At 40.5% G+C, this 17,504-nt stretch overlaps 1 protein-coding gene across 4 annotated transcripts in view; it reads right to left on the bottom strand.

The window, feature by feature from the left end:
- ARHGAP15 (Rho GTPase activating protein 15) overlaps positions 1-17,504 on the bottom strand; it is a 491,953-nt gene that overhangs the window by 144,421 nt on the left and 330,028 nt on the right. For all 4 annotated transcript variants that reach the window (XM_075933317.1, XM_075933318.1, XM_025191035.2 and 1 more), the window contains one exon: positions 9,139-9,216. In XM_075933317.1, the coding sequence (XP_075789432.1) occupies positions 9,139-9,216 (78 nt within the window). The remainder of the gene's footprint in view (positions 1-9,138; positions 9,217-17,504) is intronic.

Raw genomic sequence — 17,504 nt, 5'->3', positions numbered from 1 at the left:
CACATGTTCAATTTTTGGAATTTAAATGGACTTTGGGGACAATGTTCCTTCTAATTTTTCCCATCCATGGATGGAATAAATGTTGTGATATGCACCAAGGCATGTGTGGATGTGCACCACAAATAGAAACATATGCCGCTGGCTGGGGGCACGCTGCTAATTAGCTGGGCAGCATTTGAGTCACACCTGGGTGGCTGCCCACGTGGTCAGTTTACAGGGAACACTCCTTGGGGACAGTGTTGATTAGTGCTTATAACTGAATACATTTTCACAGAAACAAAAAACTTACAGAAGAGAAATGAAATAAAATAAAAAGTCATTTAAATCCTATTCTCTTGTTTAGACTAAGTAAATAAATGGAGAGAGTGAGATTAACAAAAAGAGGAAAAGTAAAAAACCCTGTCAAGTGTACTACTGAATACTATTTTATTCTAGCATTTTCACGATTTGTAAATGAGCAGATCATAAGGAGTTATGAATCAGTCCCTGAAACATGGTAAGTGTAACCATTGCCCCTCCTGTGTCAGCATCAGGGTATGATTTTGATCAGCTGGCAGTAGTTGGAACACCTTTGACGGCTTTTGTTACCTCAGGGTTGGGGCTAGTTATGACCTACTCCAGCAAATGGCACACAAATCACACTGTCATCTCTCCCACACTTTATCATATGCATATGGAAAGTTGCACAGGGGGTGAAACTAGGCACCACTTCTGGGGCAGCAACTGAATCTTTAGCAGGAGCTTGGGGAACCTGATTAGCTACTGAGGCGCCCATTCTATGGGGTGAGTTTTTATTTTTGCACTTTCAACAGTCAGCTTGTGGTGACTGCACTCACCATTCCCCTCTTTATTTGTTCTGAGTTGTCTGTTGGGGTCCCCAGATATATTATGTGCCTAGTCTTTCTGGAGTGGGGAAGGGATTTTCCCATTGGATTAGACTAGACAAAAATTAGTTGTTTTTTACTTTCCTCACAGCAGCCTAGAGATTAGGTTTGTTAGTCTGGAGTAAATTAGTTGGATGCAAAAATTAAAAATAAAATAATGTTGCAGTGTGTGGCTGGTGTCTAGTTCAGGAAGTCTATTGTGGGCTAGCTCTTGGGGTAAATGCAAGCATATTTTCCTGGAAGGCCAATGACAGCAACCCAGCACCCTGGCAAGGGATTTGAGATTCATGCAGAGTAATGTTTGACTCTTCAGCCTTTGTGAAAGGTTCTTGTCATTCAAATGTATAAAGTTGCAGCCTGCTCCCTGAAAGCCATTCCTTATGTCTGAATTATTTCCTGTGTGTCTGTACCAAAAAAACTGACTGAGCTCATAGCTCACATTATTAAAAGAGCAAGATTCTCTGACACATCCCCATGCGGGCACCTGTGTGAGGGCTAACAGGATCTGTCCTAAACAGGTATATGGCTGAGACTTTCAAAGCTCTTCTAATAGGACCTGGGCATTCAAGTCCCTTATATAGTTTTAAAAATGTCAGTCTATAAAGGTTTCTACACAACAGACGAAAAGATTAAACATGTTGTCAGTAATCTAGAGATACCATTTTTCATTTAATTTCTTTTGACCACTTAAGAGAAAATTATGTTAAATTATATTAGACAATATAGACAATGTAAAAAACGTTGTAAGGTGCTTAGTAGCTTCTTTGTGTATTCAAACTGGACAATGGTATAAGCCAGAGGAAAGGTCTCCTGGTATATGTAGGCTACCAAATACCAGCTAAGTGCTTTAGCTTTCTGACTAGCTTGGCAGAAATCAACCCTTCTACTCTAGGTGGAAATTTGGTAGCATTGAGTAAGCTCATCTTTGGATAGACAGATCTAATATTTTCATGGTAGATTAATTTTTTCATTCTTCTGCCAGTGTTGAGCAAAAATTTTAGAAAGTAAATAAAAAAGGGAATGCTCTTATTCCCTGTTACTGGTTCTGCCCCTCTATTTCCAAGGAGAATATGCTACAAAACCAAACTATACTGATCTGAAAACTGTGAGCTTGATAATCTTCTTACATCAGTGTATAATAGTTGAAGTGGGAGGAGAATTTGAAAGCCTGTCTCTAGAAATAGACAGGATGACATCAATATCAACCTACAATTCTACTCAGGATTTATACTTCAAGCTGAGCCAGTTGTTCAATATATCTTAGCCCTGGTCTATGCTAGGACTTTATTTTGATATAGCCCTTAAGGTTAAATTTATAAGCACAGTGTCCACATTACCAACCCTGTTACTTCAAAATAATGGGCCTCTTAATTCAAAGTCTGCACTCCTGCTTTTTTTGAGGAATAATGCTAATTTCAAAATAGTTATTCTGAATAGCGGTAGTGTTGAAGCACTGGTGCCACTATTTCAAAATAATTGGCCTCCAGAAGTCTCTTGCAGCTGCAGCTCTGACAGCTCTGGTCTTACCTGGTTTCTACTGCTCTCCTTCTCCTAGGGAATTCTAAAAGTCCCAGGAGCAGAAGCAGATGGCCTGCCTGCAGTCCCTCACCGAGGGACTCAAGGAACAGTACCAGGAGCAGGTCACTGACCAGCATGAGTGCTTGGCCGAATGGCAGGAGTGCTGGACTGACTAGGGCCAGAGGAAGGCCACCAGGGACCAGCTGGCATGGCAGCATGACACTATGTTGTTGACCCTCACCTTGGTGAAGGAGCGCATGACATCATGCATGGAGCAGACAACCAGCCACCTCTCTGCCTCCCTGCCCCATGGCTTCCCCTCCAAGGTTCCCTAGGGGCCACCGAGGCCCCAAAACATGGGACGGTGGGACCACTAGCTTCCAGACCACCCAGAGGCAGGTGCCATTCCTAGCGCCAGCCCTGAGTCCCCTCCCCCATTCCAGGTTCTTTCCAAAGTCCCTCCCCTATTGAATATCCCCCCCAATAAAGAGTCCTGTTATTCTTCACAAAAGATGGCTTCATTGTTTGCTCTGCAGAGGAGGGGGAAAGGTCGGAAGAGAGGGATGGGGGATGAAAGGCACACACAGGGAATGCAGGAGCCTCTTGTGGAGAGGTACAGGGGAGAGTCTCAGAACTGTCTTTGCATGAAACTCTCCTTTAAGGCCTCTTTAATTATCATAGCCCCTTGATGTGCTCTACTGATGGCATTGGTGTCTAGAAGCTCAAACTCACTAGCTAGTCACCTTCAGCCCACCACCGTGGCAGAAAAATCTCCCCCTTGCTTTCACACAGGTTGTGGAGCACACAGCAGGCCACTACCATGAATGGGATGTTGTGCTTGCTGAGATCCAGATGGGTGAGGGACTCCTTCACCTCCCCTTTAAATGGACAAATACACATTCCACAACCATGCAGCACCTGCTCAGCCTGGTGTTGAACTGTGTCTTGCTGGAGTCATGACTAACTGTGTAGGGTTTCACAATTCATGGGAGCAAAGGGTAGGCTGTGTCGCCTAGGATGCAAAGGGCATATCCACCTCCCTGACTAGTGGTGCAGCCAGGGAAAAAGTGCCAGCATGTGTCTTTCAGAACAGGCAGGCATTCCGGAATATATGAGCATCTGTGCCTTTCATGACTATCTGACGTTGATGTCAGGGAAGGACCCCTTGGAATCCACAAGGGCCTGCAGCACCATGGAGAAGTACCCCTTCTGCTGATAAAGTCCAAGGTACAGTGGTTGGGGGCCAGGATGGGGATGTGTGTGCCTTCTCTGGCCCTGCGCTGTTGGAGAAGCCCATGGGAGCAAAGCTGTCCATGATGGTGTCCATATTGCCCAGAGCGATGACCCTCTGTAGCAGCACTTGGTTGATGGCCTTAGCTACAGGCAGGGGCACGGCCCCAACTGTGGTTCTCAACTGAGTGGTGGAAGTCCAGTATGGTAAGCTTCCACAGGGAGATGGCCACTTGCTTCTGCACAGGGATGGTGTCTCATGTGGGTGTTCTGTCACCTGAGGGCAGGGGCGAGCCACTTGCAGAGCTCCAGGAGTGTGGCCTTGTGCATGTGGAAGCTCTGCAGCCACTGCTGATCATCCCATACCTGCAGGACAATGCAGCCTTACCAGTCTGAGCTTGTCTCCCTCTGCCAGAAACTTTTTTCCACAGTGTCTGAGGGTATGTCTACACTACAGCACTAATTCGAACTAACGCATCTAGAACTAAAAACTAGTTTGAATTAGCATTTTTAGAGTGGTGTCCCTGCCCAAGGTTTGTGGAAGGCTGGAGAGGGATGGCACGAGACAAATGGCTTGGTCACTGTCTTCGGCCCATCCCCTCCAGGGTCCCTAGGGTTGGCCGCTGTTGGCAGACAGGCTACTGGGCTAGATGGACTTTTGGTCTGATCCAGGACAGCCATTGTAAGCTCAGGGCTCAGGGTCGGGGGTCTCAGTGGACCCACTTGATTCTCTTGCACACCTGCTCCTGGGTGGCCAGGCTGGCAGCTATCCTGCCCAAGCCGGCCACTTTCCTGTGCCTAGTGCAGAGATCGTGGACGAGGTCCACGATGTCCGCACTAGCCCAGGCGGGTGCCCACCTCTTGCGGTCCCGGGCAAGCACCCGGGAGCCGCGAGCTTGGTCCCGGGAAGAGGGGGAGTGGTGGGGGTATCGGGTGGGTGGCTCGATCCATGCCAGGTGCAGGGTCTGCTGTCTGGGTGCTGGCAGTCTTGCACCTGGCACGGGCACCGTAGCCATCCCGTGCCCCTTTAAGGAGTCCAAGGCCAGGAGGGGGGCAGACGAGTTTCCCTGGTGTTGGCCAGAGTGGCCACCAGGGAAACCTGGGGAGGGCTAGCCTCCCACTAGTTCGAATTAAGGGGCTACACATCCCTTAATTCAAACTAGCTAGTTCAAACTAGGCTTAATCCTCGTGGAATGAGGATTACCTAGTTCGAACTAAGCGCTCCGATAGTTCGAATTAAATTCGAACTAACGGAGCGCTAGTGTAGCGCCTATGAAAGTTAGTTCGAACTAACGTCTGTTAGTTCGAACTAACTTTGTAGTGTAGACATACCCTGAAGGACTGAGGGGCATGCACAGCAGTAGGAGCACCAGGAGGTGGGTGAGCAGGACCTGTGGTCCATTCTGAGGATTGCCCTGCTGATCCTCATCCTGCTGGAGCAACATGGGGCAGTTTGGATATACTGCACCATGAGGCACAGCACAAGGCCTATGAGCCTAGAATTACTTTGTAGCAGCTCTGGCTCTATGCTGTTAGTGCTGTGGCATCCACAAGAGCAACCAGAGCATGAGAAGGAACATGCCCACTGCATCCCTTTTGTGTTCCGCAAGGGTTGAGGGCAGTGGAGGAGTTCCTGTGGGATGAGGTTGTAGAGAGGAGCCCCTGAAAGAGGCTTGCCGGACCAAAGAGGCCACAGAAAGTATCTGCCCTCCTGGTGCTCTTCCCAGAGTGCTTCCCGGGGCTCTAAGTCCGAGGCAGGTTCCATTCAATGTGGACATGCTATTTTGGACTAATTCTCACTTATTTCAAGGCTTCTCCATGGTAGGGACACACTATTTCGATTTTGTTAAATCGGGAGTTAAGTCATTTTTAATAATTTCAAAATAGTTTCCTACCATAGACATGGCCTGTGTGTGTTCTTCCTGACATCTTGCTGTCTAGCAGTGACATACAGACATGAAGAATCTACTGTACCCAATGTACCCAATTATAATCTTCAGTGGTTTGTACCTTTTCAAATGAACAACAAAGCTCAGGCCAAACCACTGAGTTTCACTTAGCTTCCATATTAAATTCAAGCTCCATATCCTCAGCTATGAGGCTTTCACTAAACATTTTTCCTACCAGTTTTTTGTTCCCTCTCACATATAACCCTTCCCTTCAAACCAGATTTTCACTTTGACTCCTGCTGTTCCCACATTTGTGCTCTCTTGCACGTGGACTAGGACTAGTGTGTTTGCATCCCTCTGTCACTGGACAAACATCCTTTCCCCCTACATTCAACTGTGCATTTGAATGCATTCTGTAAAATGCCAGGAAGTCATCTTACATTGCTTAGGTTTACACATTGCAGACATTCACACACTTTTTTTTCTGATGGGTTTCATGCCCAATTCCTAGTCATATGGCTACTGTTTAAAGCTTTGGAAAGTGCAAAACAAGTTCAAGGCAGACAAAATACCTGGAAACGGACACTGTGTTAGAAAATTTAAGATAATAAATGCTGCAAGTCCAACCTATCTTGAGAGCTTTAATACACAATCTATTGATTGTTTTCATAAATGTAAAACATCCAGATACTTGCCAATAGGCACCGAAATAATTTTCTAAGTAAACAATAAACAAACAATAAAGATTTTTGCCATGGAATGCTACAGACCACATTTTCAAACTAGCAAATTTTTCATGGGCAGACTTTTAAATAGAGAAAAGCTTCAATCTGCATATGTAACTTAGATAATTGTGCATCTAATTACTTGATTTGCATGTGCAAGAGTGCCCACCAAAAAAAAAAATGTGCAATTTAGAGTCATGATTGGAAAGAAAAAAAGAGGCTCTTTATTTCTCACAGTGATTTACACTAGAAGAAAGACCAGGGAATGAAAAGCTGAAACTACTCCAGAAATGGAAGAAATTGAATTGCTATCTGACTAGAATACTAGACTTTGAAAACTCACACTTTCACTCTCTCTCTCTCTCTCTCTCTCTCGCTCTCCCCACACACGTACACACACACACACACACACACACACACACACACACACACACACAAACTTTGACAGTTCAGTTTTTTGTAGAGATACAGGGCTAAATTCATCCCTGGGGAAATTCCATCACTTTCAAAGTGGTGACATCTTTTATTTACATTTAATTAAGAGTTCACAGAAATGTTTTAGATTGAATTGAATGGAGTTAATGCCAGGGAGGAATTGGGTCCACATAGTTTTAAAAAATAATGTCATGCAATTGTATTCACAATAAAAAGATTTCTAATGTATCCTTTAGAAAGAAAAGTGCCATGCGCTACAGAGCCTCCACATTATTGCAAGCCATGATAAATGACAGAAGAGTGAACATGTAAACATGTACGAAAATTGGGCAAAGGGGGAACCTAAAATATATTAATAATACCAATCACTTATATAAGAACATTTATAGCATTTTACATTTTCAAAGTGCAAACATGAAATTACATAAGAAAAAGCTTTCTACCCTCCATATACTCGAGTCATATTCAACTGGTGGCCCTGAATAGTTCAAGACAGAAGAAGTATCTTGTCTATCATGTCTCTCAATACTTCAAAATACAAAAATAAAAACTCTTTCGTATTACTACTGTAAATAAAAGAAATCCAATAGAAGCTTTAAAAGCCTTGAACACTAAGCTAAGTCTAACAGGCTAAGAAGTGTTGAGAACTGTGAGCAATTTCCTATTATGACAACATATTTTTATTATTGTGAAAGCTGCTGGGTCTAATCCTGCAAAGTGCAGAGTGCCTACAGCCTTTACTAGGTGAAATCCTGGCCTTCTCAGAGCACCTGAGACATTTTACTTAAATCCTCTATTTTCCATTTTGTTGCTAACAAGAAAAACAGCCTAAGCCGAGTGCCCCGCTAATCGGTCGCCTGGGTTGCCTGCCCATAACCCTGGCTCTGATGCTCAGCACTTAAGCAGAGAGGATTCTGCACAGTGTGGAGAAACGTGTACTATACTCAGCAGTGTGAGAAAAATACTATTCCAGCAATACACTGAGCACTGGGGAGCAGGGGAAAAGTAGGCATGATGTGTCCAAAATAGGATTTAACCTGGTTATAGCTGCTTAAGTGCACTCCAGTGGCCTCAAAATGCATGTCTACAGGTCATTTTTATGATTTTCAGTAACTTCTACTGCAAACCTGGGGATATAGCTTAGCTCAATAACACAGAAATGTGTCTGAATATTCTTTGACAACAGTATTTCAGCCACATGCTTATTGGCCCCATGTACATATAGGGCACTGTGTTCTTCATGAACTGTTATCCTACAGCATTCATTCCCTTCAGTGTATTTTGCCCTAGTGGATTGTAAGCAGCAAAGCGAGTACTTAGCAGCCTGAGCTGTTAATTCATAGCCCTCTCTGCAGGACAAAACCATATTTTGCAAGGTCAAGAAGTAGGATTCTGAGTCTGGCTATAGTTTAGTTCCCCAAACTACCGTTCCAAGAAGCCATCTCTTCAACACAGCTCTACAAAGTGTGAACACCATCTGACACCCAGAAAAACATGTTGCTGTTCTAACAGTAGTCTTCAGGCAATTTTGTTGAACAAAACCAATGAAAAGAAGGAATCTTTAGAATTGGTTAATTTTACTAATACATCTCTTTTGGAATCCTTAATGTGCTTTAAGGAATGAGATTTTACATCATACTTGAGATGCTTTATTTTAGATCACTTTATTTTATTTCCCGTATATTGCCTAGAGACTTGCTGTCAGTGATGTTTATTAATGGTGATGCTTAACACTTGCCAAGAACAGGGAAGTGTACAACATTTTGACTGACGTTGGGATGTGTTTGCTCACTAGCTGCCTACACTTGCTTCCATACCTGTAACATGTTATCTATTGATGGATGCTGGATTGGTTTGGGTAATATTTGTGAAAAACCAATACAATATTATTAGAACACTGGCTGTATTTCTGGTTCTCATTTGCTCAGTTTCTTAACTGTTCATCATCCTCTCAGTGATTTCAATGGAACTAGAATTTCTTCTCATTTCTTATATTTCTGTTTTTCTTCTTTTTCAGCACTTGCATTTTATGTATTCATCTGTTTTTAGTTTAGTTCATGATTTTTTATAATTCTTGTGCTACTTCTTTCAGCTTTTGTTTTACATTCTGTGTTCAGTTTATTTTCACTCTTCCTATTTTATCCCTTTGCTTACTGTTTCTCTGATTTCTATGTTTGCCTCATTCTTGTCATTTTGTTTAATTTTTTCCTGTCATTTTCTCTTTCATTTTCCTTCTCATCTTCTTAAATTACTTTTCCTGTGCTCGATTTTTCTTTTCTGTCTCTTAAATCTACCTCCTTCTTTGGTTGTTTGTTGTAGCTCTCTACCTTTCCTTTCCTCTCGTTCCCTAAAATGCAACTTATCATTCGATGCCACTGTTGTATGGAAGATTCTGAAATATTGTCATCTGTACCATTGTACTAAACAAAATATTACCATGGTGAAGGAATCACTTACCCTGATTGACAACAAATCGTAACTTCTGTATTGTTGCCAGATTGCCGCTAACTCTGTATATTCCATCGACATTCAGACCTAAAAAAGTAAAACATATTTCATATTGCTTCATGTAAGTATTTTATTTAAGAGGACTGCCAAGAAAACATAAATGTCCTAACAGCTATGGGGAAGAATAGGACAGTGAACTACTAGGTAATAAACCACCTGACAAAAAACAGAGTTATGATGACTCCTGACTGATTAAAACAACACAGACAAACATAATTGTAGCTGAACTCAATTTAATCCAAAATACTTTATTATAATGTTGTAGTAATTCTCTCACATGTATACTGTGAAGGTTGAGAGATATTTAAATTAGCTTGGAAAACAGTAGTATAAGTATTAACTTCTGTGTTCACATACGAATTCCTTCTACAAGATGTAAAATCAAATTTGCTTAACTATTATATACAATGGTATATTGTATTAGCTGGTCTAGCAGGGTTTCTCAGGCTATGTCTAGACTGGAAGCTTCTTTCAGAAGAAACTTTTCTGGAAAAGATCTTCCAGAAAAACTTTTTTCAAAAGAGAGCATCCGCACAGCAAAAGCTCAATGAAAAAGCAACATGCTTTTTCAAAAGATAGCGTTCACATTGATTGGATGCCATCTCACATTTAAGTTGTGATTAGTATGCACAGAGAGGCCACCAGGGCACCTGTGTTAGTTCCTGGAGGCCTCTTCTTTCAAAAGAACTCCTTCTCCTGCGTCCAAATATGCCTTTTTCAGAAAAAGGCTCTTCCTAGTAGAAAGAGGTTTACCAATGTCAGAAAACCCCCTCCGTTCTTTCAACTTTCTGTCGAAAGAACACAATAGCAGTGTGGATATAAGGATAGTTTTTCCAGAAAAATGTTGCAGTGTAGACCTACTCTCAGGTAGAGAGACACTGGCTTTTTGAGCTGAAGACTGTGAATTGTATTTCTGGTATTGCATGTATTCAGTGAGATGATTGCCACATAGGTATGATATATAAGAATAGGCATGTATATTAGAGAGATGTGTGTGTTATTTACAAAACATTGTACTATGACACTGTTTTGTGCCAACTAACTATGATATGTAAGAATTGGTATGGATATCGGAGATGCATGTGTTGTTTACTAAACATTTTTTTGTACCAAGTTGATTGAGTTTGATGATTTTATGCCCTGGAGGTTTTATCGCAAATAATAAAGAGTATTTTCAAGGATAGCCCGGGAGCCCCATTTATCCTTTAAAGACACTCAAACTTACATCTCAATGCATGTTGTGGAAGCATGTTGAAGCATACAAGAACCCATCTCTTCATTCCTGTGAGAACTGCCAGTCTCATAGGAACTGAGGAAGAAATCTGCATGTTCCAAAATTTAACACACTAAATGATATTGACTTGACATGTAAAAGCTGCAGATTGGCAGGATGCAGAAGGGGATTTACGGGAGAGCCATTGCTCCAGAATGGAGTTGTAGAAGCTATGAATCACTTGGAACCCAAGTCTTAACCACTTTTTTTTAATAAAAAGGCTAACTTTTTCTGTTTCAATGATACTATCTCCTAATCTAAATTCTCCTCTTAATGTTACCTAATGAAAGTAGCAACAATTAAAAAAACAGCTTATATTACAATATAGAGCATTTCTGTAGCTCATATGCTACACCACCGAACCAACCAAAATCCATTTGAAATTTAAAAATAACAGGTCAACAAGACACAGAGGAGGTATTACTGGAAACACTTGCTGCTACCAAATGGGAGAATGGACAACCTGTTTACAACAGACAACATGAGGGTATTTTAGGACTGGGTCCTTGAAATTGAGATTCTGGGGTGAAATGCCTCCACTAATGTCACTAGCAAAACTACCATTTACTTCAAAGGGGACAGAATTTCACCCTTGAGATTGCAAATGGATAACAGGTCATTGGCCCTCAGTCTCATTCAAAAGGACTTGTCTATGCATGTTAAGAAGTGGGTAAAGGAGAATGGTGCAAAGGAAGAAATGCCTTGCTGAAGCCTTCTTTGTTCTGAGGCAAAATGCAGGACAATGTAGCACTTTAAAGACTAACAAGATGGTTTATTAGATGATGAGCTTTCGTGGGCCAGACCCACTTCCTCAGATCAAGTAGTGGAAGAAAATAGTCACAACCATATATACCAAAGGATACAATTAAAAAAAATGAACACATATGAAAAGGACAAATCATTTTAGAACATTTCAGAACAGGAGGGGGATGCGGGGGGGGGGGGGGGGATCCTTCTGAAGCTGTTCTAGTTTTATCAGTCTCATGCAATTTGATTTGTATTATTTCTAAAAGGTGCTTTGGGATGCATTATATCCAGGTTACCCTACTGATTTGATAAGTGAAGGTTACTCTTATGCTTGCTTCCTGTTCAGTGAGGATATAACTTTTGATAACTGAGTTGTGTTGCTTACAGGTTGGTTTCTTTATTTTAAATATTGATGCAGACATATCTTGCTTCAGTTTATCTTGAACAATTTATTTGAAAAAGAAATAATATTTCCAGTATACATGTTGGTTGCATATGCCTTTTATCAGTACATTTCATTGCATGACCTGGATCAGTGGGTGCTCGGCAATTTAATGCAGAAAATGATGGTTCATGTCAGGAAGATTCGTTTTCATTATAGAGGGCTAAAGAGAAAGTTTATCTAAGATAGTTCATAAATGTTTTATATATAACACTTGGAAAATATCTATACACAGGATATACAACATATGAGCAAATGGAAGATACTAAAATGTTTAAATAATGCCACTCTGTATTAAAACTCAATAATTCACTCTTTTCTAGGAAGTGGGAGAGTAAGATAGGCACAGTACTCCCCATTTAGGAATGTAGAACTCTTGTAGTCATAGAGTAAGATCTGCACCACACTAAACTGTATAGTGTGTGGATCTAAACCAGAATGTAAAGGGAAAAACCCCAGAGAAACATGAACTTCCATTTGAATCTAGCATGAATGAGTTCTCAAGCCTTCATGATACAGAATAAGAGCATGTCATAGCCACACATAGAACACTGTATGTAATAATAATCTCTCACATTAGTAGTACCAGGCTGGAATAGCTTAGCCCTTTTGATGTCATGCTATTTAAACTAGTTGAATCAAGTGAAAATGGCAACATGTAATAAACTGGAGGACATTAAACCTTTTAAAATGATCTGGAGCATATAACATTATCATTGTTATTTACTTGGGTCCTGAAAAGAAGTGTAATTAGCGTTTCATTTGGATGCTATGCAATATGGCAGACAGAGAAAAACCTGAGAATTTTATACCAATTATAGTGCTCATGTGCCATCAAGTTTCTGCTCCAAGAACTTTGAAAGTTAAGCTAAACCAAACCATCATAAATTGCTGGATTTGGACATCCTTTTCATTACCACATTATCCTAATTGGATTGGAAACTGCTTATTTTGGAAATCCAATTAGGCCAAGTAAAAAATTTTTTTTTAAAGAAGGTTCTCATGTTTTGATACTGTGAACAATTTTCAAAGAAAATCATTTTAAGGGCACCTTTATCAAGAATAAAAACATCACTGTTCTGTTGTCAGTGTTTCTTCATGGCAGTCTATAAATATTTAGGGAACAAGATGAAACAAAAGTATTTTCAAAGTATCCTGTCTGCTGCTGGCATTAAAGTGTAGTGGCAAAGAACAATTCAAAAAAAATGCATTGTATTAAAGTCAGACTATTTGTTCATCATGTGCTGATCTTCTTGTGTTTCAAAATGCTGTTTATCATTGAGAAAAATAACTGGGTTTTTCCCTAGAGGGTAACAAATATTTTTTAAGAAGCTTAGAGTAGGATGGGCACACAATTAGGTATTATCAGAACAAACGGTGGTCAGAACTCAGTGGAAAGAATGCTGTCCCAAGTTATTCCCATCATAAATCTTATAAGCTTTCCAGAAAAAAAACAGGATAAGAACCAACTCCAGAATTAACTCATTTATCTACCGGAATATGGACCGAGTATAACAATGCTCTTGTTAAAAGCAATCATATATTATAGATTAGGATACTTTGGTATTAGTAATGGGCAAATCTAAAAGGGAACAGAATGCAGGTTTGGGTCAGACACATAAACATCATCCAACAATATGTGAACTAATCTATGTAAGTGAGTTGAAGATCTCAAAAGAACATTTCTGGAGCTCTTTATTTATAGATGAGCTGGGATTATAGCAAAAATCACGTTTTTTGCATTATGGTTGCACTTACAGGTGCAGGCTCACCTGGAATCTGGAAGCATAGAGAAGCATTATGAATAAATACTGCAGGGAATATAAATATAATACATTTTTTTCAGACCTTCCAAATTATTCAGTTTGGGCTTGGTATTAGAAATAAGGAAATGTCTGAAATAGTTGTTGTTTTCTGAACTAGGAGTTGTCATTAATACATTATCCATCCACGAATTAAAATCCTGCTCCATCTCATTCCAATGAAATCCCTTATTGGGCTTGAGTTTAAGATAATAGCACAAAATATGGGGGCCAACTCATTATCTTAAGATTCATTAGATCATCTCTGTTATCTTTAAATTAATATTTTGTGAGTTTTTAATAGATACTTTTCTATACTTTTTATTTTCTAGATCATAAGATCTACTATTTTGGAGTGTTTGAAAATTTCCTATATATGAGCACTCAAAACTTTTAACATACCTACTTCCTGAAATAGATCTGGTATTAAGACCGGTTTGTAGCTATGTGAAAAGAGGCATCATATTGGATATAACAAAATAAAATATAAACTCGACGAAAGGCATCCCTTGGGCAGTACTTTCATTTAAAATCAGCTACATTCATGGTAAAAATATTGCATTTCAAAGGAGCCTGTTATGCTTCCTGATAAACAGAAAGACCATATTTTTTAAAACTAAAGAATTATTATGCAATCAAGCATTTATCATAATTGTGAGGTCCTGTCCAGGACACCCAGAATTGTGAGCCACTGTGTTACCCTCCCTGCCTCATAAAGTGAAAGTTGTGATGTTGCTATGCTGTGTGTCTTGCTGAAGTACCAGCAAACACTTCAGGATTTTACCAATCTATCTTGTACTGTTCCCAGAGACACCTCCCTGAAGAGTTCAGCCCCTCTCACACTCACAGATATTAAATGTTGCTGATTACAAAGAGGCAGAAAGCACATCTGTAAGGTTAGCTTTAATACACAGCACAGAGATGGAAAAGGGCAAATATAGGGCCCCTCTATAAAAAGGGAAATAAATACAATCCAGGAAACTACAGACCAGCCAGTTTAACTTCTGTGCTAGGAAAGACAATGCCCTTCCTCTTCTAACTGCAAATCTAATCAGATCTGAAGCACAGGGAATGTAGGGTGAGTAGTAGAACACAACTAGGGGCCACATATTTCAAAGAACTTCCATTTGTTCTTTGAGTGCTGATTCCCTAAGGGTATGTCTACACTTGCACCCTCTTTCGAGAGAGGGATGCAAATGAAGACATTTGAAATTGCATACGAAGCCGGGATTTAAATATCACATGATTCATTTGCATATTTACATTATGGCACTAATTTGAAATAGCGCTATTTCAAAATAACAGACATTGTTAAGATGCAGTTATTTCGAGAGAAAACCCTTCTCTCGAAATAACTGGTAAATCTCATTGTATGAGGAATAAGGGTTATTTTGAGAGAGGGGTTTTCTCTCGAAATAACCGCGTCTTAAGAGCGTCAGTTATTTTGAAACAGCGCTATTTTGAAATAGCACCATAATGCGAATATGAAAACAAATCGTGGGGCATTTAAATCCTGGCTTCATTTGCAATTTCAAATGTCTTCATTTGCATCCCTCTCTCAAAAGAGGGTGCAAGTGAAGACATACCCTAAGTGAATTCCACATGTGTGTGACTGACAAGGAGTATTCTGACTGGAGAGATCTTGAGAATGCTTACAGTAAAGATGCTTGAAAAACTGTAGTTCCCACAGCTGCATGTGCAGCAGAGGCTAATATTGGCATATAATATTTCTAGGAAGCTGCTTTGCATACATCCAGTAGTAGCACCTTCTGTAGAGATGCTGCATAACCTGGTTGTGCTCTCATGAAGTGTGCCCTTACCCCATCTAGGGAAGGAACATAGCATGTAATGATGCAAACAAAAATCTATTTTGAGTTTCTTTTAGAAGATATTGCTTGTCCTCATGATCTTTCTGCTATAAAAACGTTCCTGGTGATTTTCTGATTGCTTTGGTTCTTTGCAAATAGAATACCAAGGCATGTATTTCATCCAGGGAATAAAGTCATTTCTCTTCTGTAGAAACATGTAATTTTGAGAAGAAACTAGGTAAGTGGATAGGTTGGTTGGTATGGAATTCAGAAATTACCCTAAGAGGAATTTAGGATGAAAATGAAGGGAAACCCTCTTCTTCTGAAAAATGGCATATGGTGGATGAGCTCTGAGTACTCCTATTTTGCTCACCTTTCTGGCCAAAGTAATAGTAACTAATATGCAAAATTAATGGAAAGCTGTGCCATTTGGCCAACAAAGTTTCATATTGACATGATGGGATTAAGATCCAATTGAGGTGTAGGATTGACCACTAGTAGAAAGTCCTTGACCAGGCCCTTCTGGAATCTAACTGTTGTTGGGTGAATAAAAATGGAATACCTGTCCACCAGAGGAAGAATGGTATTGATTGCTGTGAGATGACTTTCCAGAAGCTAAGGAAAGCACCCAAGTTCTTTGGTGACAGAAGATAACCTAAAATGACTGAGACATCTGCAAAGCCTAAGGAAGTCTGATTGTGCTGTACCCAGGTAGAAACCCTGTCCTCTTCCCCCCCCTTCACCCCTCCCACACACACTCCATTTAACTAGGTAGAAGTTCCTAGTTGAATCTTTTCTAATCTGAATAAGAATGGCTTGGACAACTTCCAAATATGGACATTCTAGATCTGATGGCTATCTAAACACTATGCTATGATATGAAGTGGGTTTGGATTGGGGTGTCTGATATTGCTTCCTGAGTTAGAATATCCAGGAAGGGACAGATCCTTAAAGGAGGAAGGGTTCCCAGATGTTCCAGGAAACAAAAACTGTCTGGGTCAGTTGCATGCTCTAAGAATAACTTTGGTCTTTTTATGATGGATGAGTGGAAAGGCATATTTGAATTGGTTGGATTATGATAAAAGGAGAGCCTTACCCTGGGATTGTGGCCTATCACTAGTCTGGAACAGTACAGAGGAAGTTTCTGGGTCATTTCTGGGTCATTTGAAGTGATTCCACTGGTGTAATTCCGACTGAGACGAGTTGTATATTTCCCATTCAGAGAAGTGCTTGCTTTAGTTGTCTACTAGAGAATTCAGTTGTTGAACATCGAACTTGCTACATTTTCCTGAGCTTCCCTATTTCTTAGCAGACCCCTGATTCTCTGTATAGCTCCAAGCTGACCAGTGACTCTTTATGCTAGGGAACTTTGTTAGAGACTGGAGTGGTCATAGTGCTTTATAACCCCTTTGTGCCAGCATAGGACTATCTTTTAGGTCCAAGTCTAAGCTGACACAGATCACGAATGCTCCAGAAAGATTTCACATTTTAAAATAAAACCCAAACCAAATAACCCAACAACAGCAGGCCACTTAGGCATTCCAAAGCTAGATACTGGTGTGAGGGTTTGGTGAAACACTTTAGGAAATGAGACAAGCCTTTGTCATTCTTCTTGAAAGTCAAGTAAGTGTGGAATGTGATTTTGTATTTTATCAGTGTTGTGTGACATGATCAAAGAGTTATAGCAGCATTCCAATATGAAGCGAGAATCAGATTTTCCTTGCAGTGATAAATAAAAGATGCAACAAAAGGAATGAGATGGAAATCTGATTGAGAACTGCAGACACCAGCGAAACTGGTCAAAAACTTTGACTTATCTGTGACAAAAAACTCAGGGGTCAGGATTTGTATTTTTACAGTTTCTAGCTTGCACCTCTTGCACACACTAGCACATACGCTTTTGAAACATTCCTTTTGAAACATTCCATCTCATTCCTTTTAATAACTTTACACTTCTGAAAGCTTTCACTTTCTGGTTCTAGATAATTCCCATTTCTCTTTCTCTCTTTATAGACGTCTTGTCCACTACCAACAATACCAGCCAAATCTCTTGTTTCATGTTTAAAAATTATGTCTGCCCCACACTGTCCCTTTAAGGGTTAAAACCCAGCCTGGGAGAGGGCTGGGGCAGTGGAACAAGCAGCTGTTGCAGATATTAGACAATTAGGGCCCAGCTGAGGGCAATATAAATAAAGGCTGGGCAGGGGAGGAAAGTCTCACTCACTGTTGCTCCAGATGTGGAA

Source organism: Pelodiscus sinensis, chromosome 7 (genome assembly GCF_049634645.1).
Source record: "Pelodiscus sinensis isolate JC-2024 chromosome 7, ASM4963464v1, whole genome shotgun sequence".
Classification (NCBI taxonomy): domain Eukaryota; kingdom Metazoa; phylum Chordata; order Testudines; family Trionychidae; genus Pelodiscus; species Pelodiscus sinensis.
The sequence above is the reverse complement of the archived record's forward strand: the minus strand, read 5'-3'. Positions and strand labels throughout refer to the sequence as shown.